Genomic DNA, 15,115 nt, shown 5'->3' with positions numbered 1-15,115 from the left:
TCCGTGAATGCTGGTAGCTGATGACCAGCTGCCTTTCCTTTTCCTGCCAAAGCCTCACACACCTGGTTTCATGTTCTCAGTCCCCCGGATGAGCCCCTACTTTGCTGCTGTCCCAAGCAGCCTGCCCACTTCAAAACTCCGTCAGGATTTGGGAAGACAAAGGGAAAAAAACAATGCCAAACAGCCGGATAAGCCCCCACTCTGGGAAAACAAGCAGAGAAAGCCAGAAGGCAGCCCACATAGGAGGGGCCCAACCAACTCCTGGGCACCTTTTGTCCAGCAACCAGGTCCCCCAAGGACAAATCCTTGCCCCTGTGGTGTTTACATTCCAGCAGGGTGGGGGAGGGGAGGTACGTAATAACTGTGACACTGATGACAACAACCAAAAGCATTTGTTTAGCCAGCGCTGCTGTAACTCATAATTTTCACACCCTGTGAAGTGCATGGTATTATCTCTCTCTGTTCACCAAGAGGAAATGGAAGCACAGAGAGGTTAAGCGACTTGCCCGAAGTCACACAGCTGATAAGTGGTGGAGCCAGGATTTGAATCAGTAAACAAGTTAACAAGTAAATAAAAAATTCCTCAGTCCCCACGTGCAGAACTCATATACGTTCCTCATGCAAGAGATGGGGTTTACCCAGCTTACACACCAGCGTATGGAAGCCGAGAGAGGTGAAGTTGCCCACCCAAGGTCTCAGGGCCAGTAGTTGGGGCAGGAGGATTTAGAGCCAGATGCCGCTAACTCGGGAGCTGGTCAAGACACTGCTGCACCCCAAGCTCTTCTCCCCAAAATCTACTTCTCCACTCCAGCCAAAGACGGCCCCAGAACAATCTGCCCCAAGACAGGACAATCTCTCATTACTGTCACAGCAATGGAGCCAGGGCAACCTTAAGGCCCAATGTCCCTCCAGGCCCTGAGGGAGAAAGGAGGATGGGAGCCCGCTCCGGCTGGGGCGCCCACTTCCCTGGCTTTGCAAGGATGTTCTCTGTCTCTAGAAACAGATTGAACTGGCTGCCTCCTCCCCAGCCTCACCCGTCTGCCCCCCTCCCCTTTGCTCCCTGTAAGGTCACTTCACTGTGTTCCAAGGCTAACTGGGAATCAAAGGGGGGAAGGTGGAGTGGGGAGAGAAGGGGAAGGCGTTGGGGGCTGAAATTTGAGATCCCAGCCTCCCTGTGGGGGGAGGTTGGAGAGAGAGACACCGAGAGACAGAGACAGGAAGAGAGAATTCAGTTGCCTTTGGTTTTCCAAAGCGGGCAGCTTGGGGGTTTGTGTGTCTGTTGTTTTCTTTCCTCCGCTCAGGCAGGGAGGCCAAGCCTCCCCTGGATAATCCAAGGACTCAGAGGCGAGGCAGGCAAGCCAGTGCAGGGACACAGCAGTGTGCGGACAAGAGTGAGGAGGCAGGAAGGGAAAGGGGGAAGAAGAGAGGTGAGGGGGTGTCTGGGGCGGGATCCTGAGGCGGTGGGAGGAAGCGGAGCAGCTGTGGTATTTGGAGCAAGTATAAATAGCCGCCTGGACGGAGCTTGGCCAAACAGGGCTTTGCAGCTGCAGCGGCTGTGCAGGCGGGACTGGCCACTGTTGGCCACGGTGGGTGCAAACTGGGCAGGGAGACAGGCAGTGGACAGGCACGGCCCCTGGGCTCTGACCTGACACACCTCACCATCACATCTCTGGATGCCTTCCTGGCCAGCCATGCTGCTGAGTGGCCTCCTCCTCATGGTGGCCACCACGACGGTGGCCCAGCGGAGGGGGCAGGAGGCCGGCGGGCGCCGCCGGGCACACCGAGTCCAGCAGGGCCAGTGCAGCTACACCTTCGTGCTGCCTGAGCCTGAGCCCTGCCCACGCGAGCCCGAGGCCTTCGGGGGCTCCAACAGCCTTCAGAGGGACTCCCCGGCAGCCGCACTGAACCTAGGGGACTGGCCGACCCAGCGGGTACGACAGCTGGAAAAAATGCTAGAGAACAACACACAGTGGCTGCAGAAGGTAAGGGTTGGGCCTGCAGGGGGGCGGTGCGCAGCAAGCAGCAGGTGAAACATCTACCCCAGAGGCCTGCCCTGGACACAGATGGCCGGGCTGATAGGTCCTTTGTCTCCGAATTGTAAGGGTTGGGATGATGAGGCCCAGAAAGAGAGGAGCCTGAGGCCACACAGCAAGACTGGGCGGAGTCAGAGCTGGAAACCTGACTCCCTAACTGCCATTCATTCATTCATCCGATTAAGGGCCAGGCCCAACCTAGGCACTGGGGATACAACAGTAAACAGAACCGTACATCCCCATCTGGACTAGTGGAAGAAAGAGGCAATAAAGAGATGAACAATAAATATCTATTCTGTCAGATGGTGAAGCAAAATGAAAAAGGGGAAAAGGCAAGGAATGACCAGAGGTGACTATTTGAGGTCAGATAATCCGAGAGGACTTCTCGGAGGTGACGTTTGAGCCCAGAGAACAAGCGAAGTGATGAGGCAACCCAGGAAGGTATCTGGTGGGAGGGCATTCCTGGCAAAGGGATCAGTAAGTACAAAGGCTGTGTGGTGGGAATGTAGTTAGGTTACCTGGGGAACAGCAGGGCGGCCAGTGTGGCTGGAGCAGAAAGGAGGAGGACAGAGGGGTGAGGGACAAAATCCGAGAGATGAGGGGAGGGCAGACCATGTCGGGCCTTGGAGGCCACTGGGAAGGATTTTGGCTCTTTCTCTGAGCATCACGGGAGCCATTGCAGGGTTTTGAGCAGGTGAGAAACACCTGATTTAGTTTTAACAGAATAGACTGTAGGAGAAGATTCGATGCTGGGAGCCCAAGGAAGAGACCACTGCAGCCACCAGGCAAGAAGTGATCAAGGTGTGGAGCAGGACAGGGCTGGGGGAGGGGGTGTAGCCGTCAGGTTCTAGTATATTCTGAAGAGGCCGCGAATGGACTCTGCTGATGAATTGAATACAGCGTGGCAGAGATCAAGGAGTTGAGGACCCCACTGCCATTTTGGCCCAAGGCCAGGGCCACTCTAGGGTCTCCTGTCCTCATACTTTCAGCAGACACTCTGAGCACCCTCCATGTGCCAGGCCCTAGGCAAGACACTGAAGTACAGAGGTGAACGAGGCAGGTTTGGCCCTGGGTGGGGTGGGGGCGGGAAAGGCATCCTGTGGTGTCCAAGATGGGGAGAAGTCCCTCCTTACCCATGGTTTCCAAATTTTTCAAATCATTTGCCCGATCAGCAAACAATGCTTCGCTCCCCCAATACACGCATATTTATTTAGAATTTATGCACGTGCACCCATATTAATATAATACGTACAGGGTATGAGACAAGTGAAAATGGAACTTTAAGAAGATAAGATATGACATCATATAAACTGAAGTTCTGGTGGTTTCCTCCTGTTTTCCAAAGGATTGCCTTCTGCATACCCTGGGTTGAGCCATCCCCCAGGTGGAGAGGTTGCACTATATGTATCTCATCAAGCTGATTTGTGCACACAGTCGAATACACACTTAACCTCCTGTTTCACTCCTGCCCTGGCCGTCTATCTCCCTAGCCCCCCACTCACCATCTTCCCATAGTCCCTGCCTACTTGCCCTCCACCCCTCCTGCCCTGCAGCACTTCCAGCTGCCACCATCCCACCCCTGGATCCCCCTTCAAGGGAGCTCTTGGCCTCATACACCAGAGCCCAACCCAGAGGGCTCCATGCTGCCTCGAAATCTGTGTGTGTCTCTTCAGGCAGCTGTTTCCAGTCCCATAAGGGTCATGCCAAACCTCACCTCCTCCTCAGGCTTCCATCTTCACCCCCTGCCCATCCTCTCACCAGACCATGGACCTCCTACTTCAAAGAGAAATGGGGCCTGCCCCACACTTGCAGATTCACCCGTGTACCCACCAGTCCCCAGGGCCTTTCTCTGGCTCAGAGAGAAGTGTTCCTCCATGAGCCAAGGCCACTCTTCCCTACCTTTGGGTCCCATCCCTTGCAGCCCCTCAACCTCCTCAAACCAACCACGCCCTCTTGTGTCTCTAACAACACCTCCCTCTCCGCTGTTCCTTCCCCTCAGTCCTTAATTGCATCCAAGTATCTCCCATGTTAAAAAAGAAGGAGAAAGAAGAGAATGAGGAGGAAGGAGAACAAGCCCCTTCTCCAACCCCCACACCCTCTGACGTCTGGTCTGGCTCTCAGAAATCCACAAGCTCTGCCTCCACTTCCTCCTCCATTCCCTCCTTTCCCTAAGTAGCCTCCCACTTCCCACTTCCCACTTCCCACATCCAATGGCCATGGCTCAGTCTTCATCTTACTTGACTTCTTGGCAAATTTAATATTGCTGACCAATATCATCCTTCTAGAAACAGTCTCCATCAGCCAGTCCTCAGCTGCTACTCCAACTATTTTCCCTACCTCCACCCAGGACCAGCCACCTCCATCTCCTACCTGTATGGTCATCATGGCCGCTGCCCTGGGCTCCATTTCCACCCTGACCCCCATAGTTCATTCTGCACTCAGCAGACAGAGGGGTCCCGTTAAAACCTAAGCTAGATCCTCTCCTCAAAACCCTCCTAGGACTCCCATTCTCTTTAGTTATTCTCTTATTGAACAAAAATCCTTACAGCTTGGAACACCCCTCACCCAGACACTTCTGTGGCTCACTCCTGACCCACCTCAGGTCTAGTGCTTAAATGTCACCTCCTCAGAAAGGCCCTGCCTGTCCACCCCATTCAAAATAGCCACAATCCTTCTGCCACTCTCTGTCCCTTTTCTCAGCTTTGGTTTTCTCCCTTAACAAACACCTACCACCACCTGTTCTTAAAAGCATTCCTTTTGGTCTGTGAGCCCCAAGAAGGGAGGAGCCATGTCTGTTTTGTTCACTACTGGGTTCCGAGGGCCTAGAACAGTGCCTGGCACACAGTAGGTGCTCAATACATGTCTGTTGAATGGACGAATGCATGGATACACAAGGGTCCTCCAATCTCTCAGGCCACTCCTGCTCCTCCCCCCACCCTGAAATGTTGGTGTTTCCTAGGACACAGTCTCCATTCTTTGCTTCCTCTCACACTTCGTGGCACAACCCACAGGGCTGCCCCTGTCACTTCCAGCAGCACCGTCTCCAACCTGCCCCCCAGTGACACCAAACCAGCATCTGATGGGCTCCTGATCTCCTCTCCGAGGGCTCACAGTGTCTCAACTCCAAAGCTGCCTGAAACTCAGCTCTTCCCTCCCCTGCCCACCTGTGCTGTTGAAGACATTACCACCCAGCCAGTAGGTCACCTATGGCCCTGGGGTGTCCTTCACCCCCAACTCACCCCCAGGCAGCAGGTCCCATCCATCCTGTTGCCTCAGCTTCTCAGGTCATCCTCCCGTCTTCCCGGCCACTGCCCTGGCTCAGACCTTGTCACCTCTCCTGTGGACACTTCTCTCACCTCCCACCTGCTTTTTCTCCCCCAGGTCTCACCCTCTCATCCATCTTTGACTCCCCTGGGTGTCTAGTGCTTGGATAACATTGGCTGAGCCAAATGATGGATTTAAACCAGTGGTTTTCAGGTCAGGAAGTCACCCACCTCGCCTCTTTATCTAGCGGTGGAGTGTCCTCTCCAGGTATCTGTCCACATAGCCTGATAATCCCAGGCAGGGGTCACCATGGAGCACCATGGGGCTAAAGAGTACTGATGTGGGAATCAGGTGGACCTGAGTTCACATCCCGGCCCCAGCCACGTGGCTGTTGATGAGCAAGGCTCAGTTTTCCGTTCTGCAAAGTGGAGAGAAGAACAGTATGTTAAGGGGGTGGCTGGGAGGACCAGTGAGACCACTCAAGCACCACTCACAGCCTGCTGCCCGGCTACAACATATGAAGACGTGGGGTAGCTCACCTGGGCAACGATACAGTAGCTCAGTAGGCTTTTACTTCATTCAACATCATCTCTATTTGGAGCTCTGCACCACTGGGTGGGGGAAGCTTAATCCTGGTCAAGTCAGTCCAAGGGTAGCAGGTAACCTTGGGGCAGGAAGTGTCACTTGTCCATGCTGGTATTCTCGGGGGTCCCCAATCCTGCCTGGTCTCTGTTGGGGTCCAAGCAGAGGTTTGTTGTGCCATCTCCTGGGTACCCTTGCGTTGAGTGCCCCCTTCATGCCCTTTGGTCTTTGGGTTAATGCCAGGTCACCCTGTGCCGGTGGAGCCTGCCACAAGGTCAGACCCAGTGGCAGTCACTTTCCTCTGGATCCTGTCACCTCCTTGGCAGCAGCATAGCCTGGAATGTGAGAGCCCCAACTCTGGAGCCCAACTTCTGGGATTCGAGACCCATTCTGCCCCTTTCTGACTGTGTGACTTGAGGCAAGTTGCTTCACCTCTCTGAGCCTCAGTTTCCTCACCTATAAAATGTGGTGACAACACTATCTACCTTTATGAATATTTAATGAGATGATGCATATGAAGTCCTTTGCCCGGCACCAGGCGTACAGTAAATTCTCAATCAATGTTGGCTGTTTCTATCAGGAGTTCTCCCTGGAAAGAAACACAAATCCTGCAATTCTTGAGTTCTTCCTCCCCCAGATGAGACATGTGGTGCCTGGCTCAGAGATACAAGGCCCCTGAACAGTCATCTCTCTCCCTCTAGTTAGGGATGCTTGCTACCTTCTGTGACCATGACCTGCCTCTGGCACTTCTCTTGTGTATTCTCTTGGTCTGGGCTTATCTCAGAGTATTTGAAACTTGAGGGCCTCTTTTTGGCTTCTGCTGTAATCTCCCAGAAGAGAAAAAAAATGAGTTTCAAAATATTCTCATCACCACGGCCATCAGGGATGACCAGGGATGACTGGGGAAGACTGGCCTCCCAGACTGAGCTCTCAGCAAGATTCGTTCAGCTGGGGCGGTGCAGGGAAGAGCCTCCCTGTTGCAAGCTCGCCATAGCCAATACCTGCTCAGCCCATGCCCCCAACCCCTCTCCCTGTTCCCAGTATACAGGCGAGCAAACTGAGGCCAGAGAGGGGAAGGACCTTGCCAGAAGGGCACAGCAGCGAGACCCAAAGTCCAGCTTCCTTCTCCAACTCTGCAGGTGTCAACGAGGTGGGAGAAGCCCGATCTGAGACAATGGGGTGCTCCCTTCTGCCCCAGAATTCCCGAACCTCCAATACCTACTCTCTTCTTTCAGCACTCTGCTGTGGTGTCCTCCTGCCTATGCTCAGGGGGCATGGGGGTGCCCCACCCCCGCTCCCTCTCCCCCATCCTCACTCCCCTCCAGGCACCCCTCCCCTCCCCTTCCTTCTACTAGTCTCCTCTTCCTCTTCCCTCTCCCTCCTCCTGGAAGCCTCTGCCCCAGTGACTCATGTCTGGAGCCGCTATCAGCTCAGCGGGCTGCACATCAGCTCTTGGCTCTGCTGCACCCCTTCATCTGGGTGAAGAGCTGCAGCAGGAACGTTGCGGGGACAGGGATGGGGGGGACAGAGCCAGCTGGAGAGCAGGCTTCCCTCGCTGGGCCGTGCAGACCAGTGGTTAGCGCCTGGCTCCTGAGTCCACCTCGGATTAGCCCTGGGAGCCTCAGCTGCAAGAAGGAGAGTGAAAGGTCCTACTCCTGACATTTGATGTAGGGTCAAGAGAGGCAGAGTCCAGAAAGCATCTGCCCATGGCAGGTGCTCGATAAAGCCCCACTCTTGTCCTGTCATGCCCTCAGCGCCCCAGCCTCCAAGCCAGGAAGTGCCATACTTGGCCTTCTCCCGTGCCCCGCAAGGAGACCCGTTCCTTCACATGAGGAGCGTGAGGAAACGCAAGTCCCCAGGCTCCCGTCCCACCCCCAGCACCTGAGGGCAGCAAAGCTTCTGCTGAGAGCGGGGCAGACTCTGAACCGGGAAACCACTTTCTTACCTGTACCGAGAACTGCTGGCCCCCTCTGCCGATCTCTCTGTGTGTCTCTGCCTCTCTCTGTCTCTGTGTCTGTCTGCCTCTTGTCCTAGGGCTCTCACAGTGGCCTGACTCGCTTTCTCTAACTCCGTAGGTGCCTCTGTCACTCTTATTCTCTCTCCTGTCTGGCTGGCGTCTACCTGAGTCTCTCCCAGTCTCTTGCTCTGGTCTCCCCTCACCCCTAGGCCATCCATCCCTCCTGCCTCTACCTCCCCGGTGTCCACATGCTCTGTCCACACTGGAGGACCCAGGACACACCAGCCCGATGGCTAGCACCCCACCCCTCAGCCAGGCTCAGCTGGGGCCTCTTTCTCTTCCCCTTCTGCACCCAAAGCCAAGCAGGGAAGGGTCAGAGGCTGGGCAGGAGCCCCCCAGCCTCTGCTGTTCGCTCCAGGTCCCTGACGTCAAACCTCAGAATAACTCGGCCCCTCGGCCCAGCGGTCGCGAGGCCTTGCCTGGCTGAACGAGGATCGAAAGTGCATCCAGCGGGAGCTCAGCGTGGGGTCCTGGCCCAGCCCAAGATCCTCCCAAACTGGCCGGGGCTCCCAGCTGCCCTGGCCTCCCCAGGCTGCCCGTAAATTCTTGGCATTTTCAGCCTTTGGTTATCCAAACAAGAAATGAATCTTGGTTGCCGAACAAAATGTCTTGAGGTTTGATTTCCTAACCTCACCGCTGGCTCCTCTAAGGAGTTTGGGGCTGGGGAAGGGGGTGGGGAGGACAGCATCTACTTCTTGGAAGAATGGGGTTATTGTTCCAAGGAGGGAACCTAGAAATGGATTGCACAGATGCCCTGGGCGTAGGGATGACCAGGGAGCAGAGGCAGTGGAGCCCCTCATGCAGGATTCCCCAAAGGAACAGGCCATCCCATACGGGCAGCTTCTGGCTCTCTCCTCCCGGGCCCCAGAGCTTGGCCTGGCTGGGATATACACAGACCCCTTCCCCTTCACTCCTTGGGCAGGAAATGTGAGAAAACAGGCCCCAGGTCTGCCCCTCAGCCTGAACCTCTGCCTGGCCTCTGGCCTCTGAGCGTTTGCTTAACCCCAGAGTCAGCTCTGAAATGTCTGGAATGGAGCCTGAGTCAGGGGTCATGTCCCAGTGGGGCCACCAACCAGCTGTGGGCCCTGGGGAAGCCACCTGCATCAAGTAGTTCCTCTGCAAAGTGGAATTTAAAATCCTACCTCCCACCCAGAGGGTAAGATAAAGAAACAGAACAGGAGTTATGGCCAGCATTTATGGAACACTTCCTGTGTGCCAGACACTGTCCTATGTGCCTTGTGAGAATTATTGCACTGAATTCTCACAATGAGCCTAAGATTGTTTGCCCATTAACAGATGAGGAAACTGAGGCACCAAGAGGTGAGGTGACTTGCCCAAGGTCACAAGACCAGGAAGGGTGAGGTCAGGTTCACACTCAGGCTGTCTGATGCCAGAAACCACGCTCTCAACACAATAAACAAGACATGTCCATTGTGACCTGGTCCCTGGGTACCCAACTGGGGCCTGGGGAACAGCAAGGCCCTTGGCCATCAGAGGGAAAACTCACAGGTGCTAGATTTTCCCCTTCTCCCAGGAGGCCCTCAGCCAAAGAGAACTTCTCTAGGGCTCTTTTGCCAGAGCCCTCAGGTAGCACCTCAGTCATCAGGGGCAGCCCTTGAAAGCTGAGGGAACCCTGAACTTCCGTCTAGGCGTCCTCACTGTTACAACCTCCATCCTTGGCCCAGGGCCTGGGGTAAATCCCACAGAGACTGAGCGTGGGCCTTGGGGCCCCACTGACTGAATTTGAATCACATCTCTACTGTTTGCTGGGTGTGTGTTCTCAATCATTTTGCCAGTCTGTGCCTCAGCTTTCTTGTCTGTGAAACAGACACTAGGACACAAGGACACTAGTAGAAGCCACTTTGCAGGTTGTCGTGGAGATTAAATGAAGTAATATACATGCAGGGCTGAAGACAGTGCCCGGCATAGAGTCAGAGCCCAGGGAAGCCCGCTGTTGAAAACATGCTTGGGCACAGGAAGGCAGTCCATCTTGGAGTCAGCACAGGAACCCGACCCACTTCTCTGTGTCCCACCTTGTGTGATCTTGGGAAAGTCCCTTTTTCTCCTCCCTGGGCCTCAGTTTCCTCATCTGCCAAGTGGGGAGCATGAAAACAAGTACCTCAGGTGAGGACAAAATGAAGTAAATCATGCAGAGATTTAGTGGGGCCTGCAGGTAAGGAGATGACTGGGGACTCTTGAAGCTGAAAGCAAAACAGCTTCCTCTGGACAGAGGAACGGAGCCTCAGAAGCTCATGCTGGCGGAGCCTTGTGGCCCTTTGCTCCTGGCTCCAGTCCAACACTCGTTGGTCTACCAAGTAGGGCTGAAGGATGGAAGGTGATTCCCAAGCAGCTGAGGGGAACCCCCATATGAAAGTTCTGCAGAGACTGTAAATGGGTCCCCCAGGCGCAGAGATGAGCTAGGGAGAGGCTGTAAATAAAGCGGCTGGGGACATGCTGACCTAGGGTCCAGTTCCAGCTCTACCTCTTGCCAGCAGCCCAGTTGTTTTTCTCAGCTTTTGACGAATTTTCAGTGTGCAAAAACTGGGAAATATGGAAGTGTGTGAAGACACAGAGGGAAAAAAATCACTGTCATCCCAATCCCCTGATCATCTCCTGGTTAGTTTCCTTGCTGTTCACTCTATGCATTTGAAATTTTAACTGAAATGCTTTAGATGTATGAAAAGGTAGAGAGAAAGATCAGATGAAATTTCTTGTCCCCACAACCCAGCTTAAGAAACAAAACCTTACCAACCCAGTTAAGCCCCTCACCCTCTCCTGCCTCCTTCCCCCACCAGAGATGGCTACTGTGAGTTCTGTGTTGATGACCTCCTACTCCAGGTCCCTCCCTAACCGATGTATATTTGTTTCCTATATAAGTGGTCACACTGTCTATCTCTTTCTACAATTTGCTTTTGTTCACTCGACCTTGTATCTGTGAGATTTAAAGCTCTGCAAGTGTGGGAAAAGCCTGAGTCACAGTTTTTCCATCTGTAAACTGGGGACAATGGTAAGCACATGCCTGAGTTTGCTGTGAGGCCCAAATAACTAGTGCATGCTGAGGTCTGGGAGCGTGCCTGGCGCTGCATCTGCTTGCAGGGAAGTAGGAGATGCGGTTATTGCTTCTTCTCTCTTCCGGGGTGAATGCGTTGCTGTGGCTACTCCACAAACAGGACTGTCTCTGTGCCAGGCGCTATCATACGTGTTTTACAAACATTGACTCATTGAACCTCATGATACCCTAAAAGGTGAGGACTGTTATGATTCCCATTTGTTGTGGGGAAACTGAGGCCCAGAGAGTTCACACATCTAGGAAGTGAGGGAGGTAGGCTTGAACCCAGGCCAGCTGGCTCCAGACCTCACACTCTTAATCACTACACTGACTGCCTCTCCATGCCACCCATTTTACAGATGAGTACACTGACCCTGGGTGGAGGAATGACTCGACTACATTCACCCCAGGGTCATTGGCAGGGACAATCTTGTGGTGACAGGACACACAGCATGTCAGAAACCTCATGAAAAATCCATGCGTCCTTACAGTTATGAAGCTCTGGGATTATGTGCAGAAATACAGGCCTGCACACGTGCACACATGCACTGTTCTGAACTTAATTTGCCAGGTAGAGTGTTCATTCCTCCATGCACTTCATCATCCCCTCCACTGATGCTTCCTGCAAGCTTACACGCTAGGCACTGTGCAGGTGATGAGGATTCAGCAGTAAGCAAGGAGGACTTGGTCTTTCCCCTCTGGGAGCAGAGGAAGAGACACTAACCTAGTAATTTCTCATGTGTAATGATAAACCATGATACATGCTGTGAGGGAGGGGCTCACCTGTTCTAGGAGTGGATAATAGGGGGCCCAGCCTTGATGGAGGGATGGCTCCAGGAGGAAGGACAGAGCTGAGATCCAAAGAGTGGATTAGCAGTTCCTAGGCAAGGAAGAGAAAGGAAAAACATTCCAAGCACAGGGGATGGCAAGTGCAAAGGCCCTGAGGTGGAATGGAGCAAAGTGATCTTGAAGGAGTGAAAAATGTTTGGTGTGGCTGGAACACAGAGAGTCGGCAGAGTGTGGCCAGGATGAGACCAGCATGTTCATCAGGGCCCAGACCCAACCTCCCTGGGCCTGACCCTGCTCTCGAGGCTTTCAGGTGCTGGGAACTGTTGTGGCCACTTTCTGTCCTGCCCCCAGTGATGGGCAGTGGCAATGGACGTCTGGACCTGCTCCTCCCCTCTTTGCCTGACACTGGTCCTATCCCTGTCACCCTGTCTTCAATATCAGCCTTGCCCACCAGAGATGGGGGATGGGGGGATGAGTGAGGGAAAGAGCTTGGCCATTGGATTCAAATCCTCACTTACCAGCTGTGGGTAATGCTTGGCCTCTCTGGGCCTCCGTTTACTCATTTGTCAAGGGTGGAGCAATGTCTCTTTTCCTCCAGGCTGCTGGGGATCAGAGTTATACACCAGAGTTGCACCGGCAGGAAACCCTGTTGCTACGTGGGGAGATACCCCAGCAAGGCCTCCTTCCATCTAGAACACACTTGACTCCATTCCCCCAGGTGGAGCTGGGGCTGGGAGGGGAGCTGGGGTTACTGTCACATGATCACTTCAGTCAAGCCAGCTTTGAAGTGCAGCCTGGGAGAGTTACTCCCAGACAGCCTGGATTTGCCCTTGATGAGCTGTCTGTCCTTGGACAAGTTGCTTAACTTCTATGTGCCTCATCTGTAAAATGGGTTGATAATATTTCCTACCACAGAGGGTGGGATTTAATATACATAGAGGTTAGAACAGTGTCCAGCACATAACAAGCACTAAGTAGATACTTGCCAAGCAAAATGGACACACCACCCCACTCTGTGTAAGGGCTGATGCACAGGTGGCAGGAAGGTGAGTGACTGCAAGAAATGTGCTTCTTTACTTCCTCTTGATCAAACTCCCAATTCCTACACTTGGGAGAATAAGGAAGCCTCATCCACTGGGCCTCATTGTAGACAATCCTTCCAAGATCAAGGTTTAGATACAGACAACCACAAAGGGATAGCTGAACCTGAGGCCAGAGCCCTGGCAGCTCCTTCCCAGCTTATGAGAGGCACCCACATCCAGGCGACAGAGGCACCCACACCAGCCCCTCTGCAAGGAGGAATCAATGAGCCCCATTTTCTGATGAGGACACTGAGACTCAGAGAAGCTCCATCACTGGCTCAGAAAGCAAACACCAAAGCTGTGATTGGACCAGCGCCTGACTCTCAGCGCCATGCACCAGGCCCACACTAGACTCCGCGCTCCAGCTGGAAGTTTGGCGAAGCCGGGCCTGTGTCGGGAATCGCAGCTTGAGCTGAGAGTGGAAAATCGCAATCCTCCTCGACAGCCCGCTGGTCCCTGACACTCTCCACTCCTGGCTCCCTGCCCACTCACTCTGCTTACTCTGAGCCCTGACCCAGAAGAAAAGCAACAGAATCTCCTGCAGGGAGGAAAATAGCCTAGGAAGTCTGGGCCTGGCGGCTCAGGAAAAACAAGACAACCCCCTCTGCCTTGAGCCAAGGGGTCAGGGCCTGTGTGGGCCCCGAGGGGATGGGAGGGGCTGGAGCCAGGCAGAGGAGGAGTGGCCAACCTTGGCCATCAGGCTCACAGCCACAAAGTTAGTTCCATTGGGAAAATGAGGAAAGTGAAGCCTGCGGATGGCAGGGCAGGATGTGATGGACCAGGCAAAGGGGGCAGGGCCGGCGAGAAAGAGGGTCTGACTTCTGTGACCTCTGCAAAAGCAGTACAGTAGTTACAGTCATCTATTGTGGCATAACACATTACCCTAAGATGTTCAGGAAGTTAGAGGAACCACAAACATTTATTATCTCTCACCGTTTCTGAGAGTCAGGAATCGGGAGCCCCTTAACAAGGTAGTTCCCACTCGGGTTTTTTTCCATGCAGTTACACTCGGATGTCAGCCGGGGCTGTGGTCATCTGAAGGCTTGACTAAGGCTGGAGGATCAGCCCCTAAGGTGGCCCCAGCACAGGGCTGGGAGGGTGGTACTAGCTGGTGGTGGGGGCCCTCTGTTCCTCTCCAGATGGGTCCCTCCTCAGGGCTGCTTGAGGGTCCTCAGGACATGGGGGCCAGCTTCCCCCGCAAGCAAGAGATTCAAGAGGGGGCAAAGCAGAAGTCACAATGTGACGATGTCACCACGGGCTCACCACCAACATTTCTACAGTGTCCTGTTGGTCACACTGGCCAGTCTGACCACACTGGGGCATGAGTACTGGGAGGGTGATCATCGGGGCTGCCTTGGAGTCTGGCTGCTACAAGCAGCCCGCTGGAGTGGTGAAGGCTGTGGTCCCAGGAGCCTGAAGGCCTGTGTCCCAAGCCAGCCTCTGTCACTCCCAAGCTGTGAGACTTGGGGGACGGGCTCATCTTCTCTGTGCTTCTTTTCCTCATCTGTGAAATGGGAGCGATGAGACCAAGGATGAAATGGGCTAAGTAAAGCCCTTGGGGCCGCCCCTGGCACCCCTCCTCAAGCAGGAACCAGCCTGCCCTGGTTACCGCTCTCTCCCCAGTGCCCCGCAAGAGTCCTGGCACTTCTGAATGAGTTTGTCGAACAGACAAATGAGCCCCGAGACTGTGTCAGGTTTCTGGAACATTCCTCCTGCAGATACCACAGGCTGGCTACCTCCCTTGCCGTGGGCCTCCCTCGGCTCCTGCCCCCCTGCCCTCCAGTCTCTGTGCAGCATTTCTTCCCCTTTTCTTCCTGCCCTTGGACCAGTGGTCTGCCCAGCACTCTGGCCCTCTGGCCATACCTCTCACAGGGCTCCAGGGGCAGCTGGGGCTGGGTTAGGATGTCCAAACTTCTTTCTAGCAGCCAAACAATGATTCAGTGGAAATCCGGTGCTCCTTACATAAAATGGACCTATTTGTTCTTTTTAACAAATAGTTTCTGAGCACCTCGTATGTGCCTGGCACTGTTAGAGGCACAGAGGGCGTGGCCATGAACAGGGCAGCCCTGCACTCCTGGGGCTGATATTCCTGTGGGGGGAAGAGACAAATAGGAAATGACTGCAGTGATTTCAGATGCATGACATGCTGTGAAGAAACCACAGTCATGGCTGGTAGAGTAGGACTGGGGTGCAGTTACCTTTGATGGGGTGGCCAGGGAACGCTTCTCAGAGGAGGTGACACTTATGGGCAGACCTGAAAGTCAGAAGGGAGCTGACAGGAGAAGCTCTGGGAGCTCCT

At 54.2% G+C, this 15,115-nt stretch overlaps 1 protein-coding gene across 1 annotated transcript in view; it reads left to right on the top strand.

Annotated features, from left to right (window-relative positions):
* Positions 1-1,673: 1,673 nt before the first annotated feature.
* Positions 1,674-15,115, top strand: part of ANGPT4 (angiopoietin 4) — a gene marked incomplete at both ends in the record, with an annotated part of 39,170 nt that continues 25,728 nt past the window's right edge. The window contains one exon of the mRNA XM_082645340.1: positions 1,674-1,982. Coding sequence (XP_082501466.1) covers positions 1,674-1,982 — 309 coding nt within the window. The remainder of the gene's footprint in view (positions 1,983-15,115) is intronic.

Source organism: Mesoplodon mirus (genome assembly GCF_964341445.2).
Source record: "Mesoplodon mirus genome assembly, chromosome: 15".
NCBI lineage: Eukaryota > Metazoa > Chordata > Mammalia > Artiodactyla > Ziphiidae > Mesoplodon > Mesoplodon mirus.
Note: the sequence above shows the minus strand (reverse complement) of the source record. Positions and strands in the feature narration are given on the sequence as shown.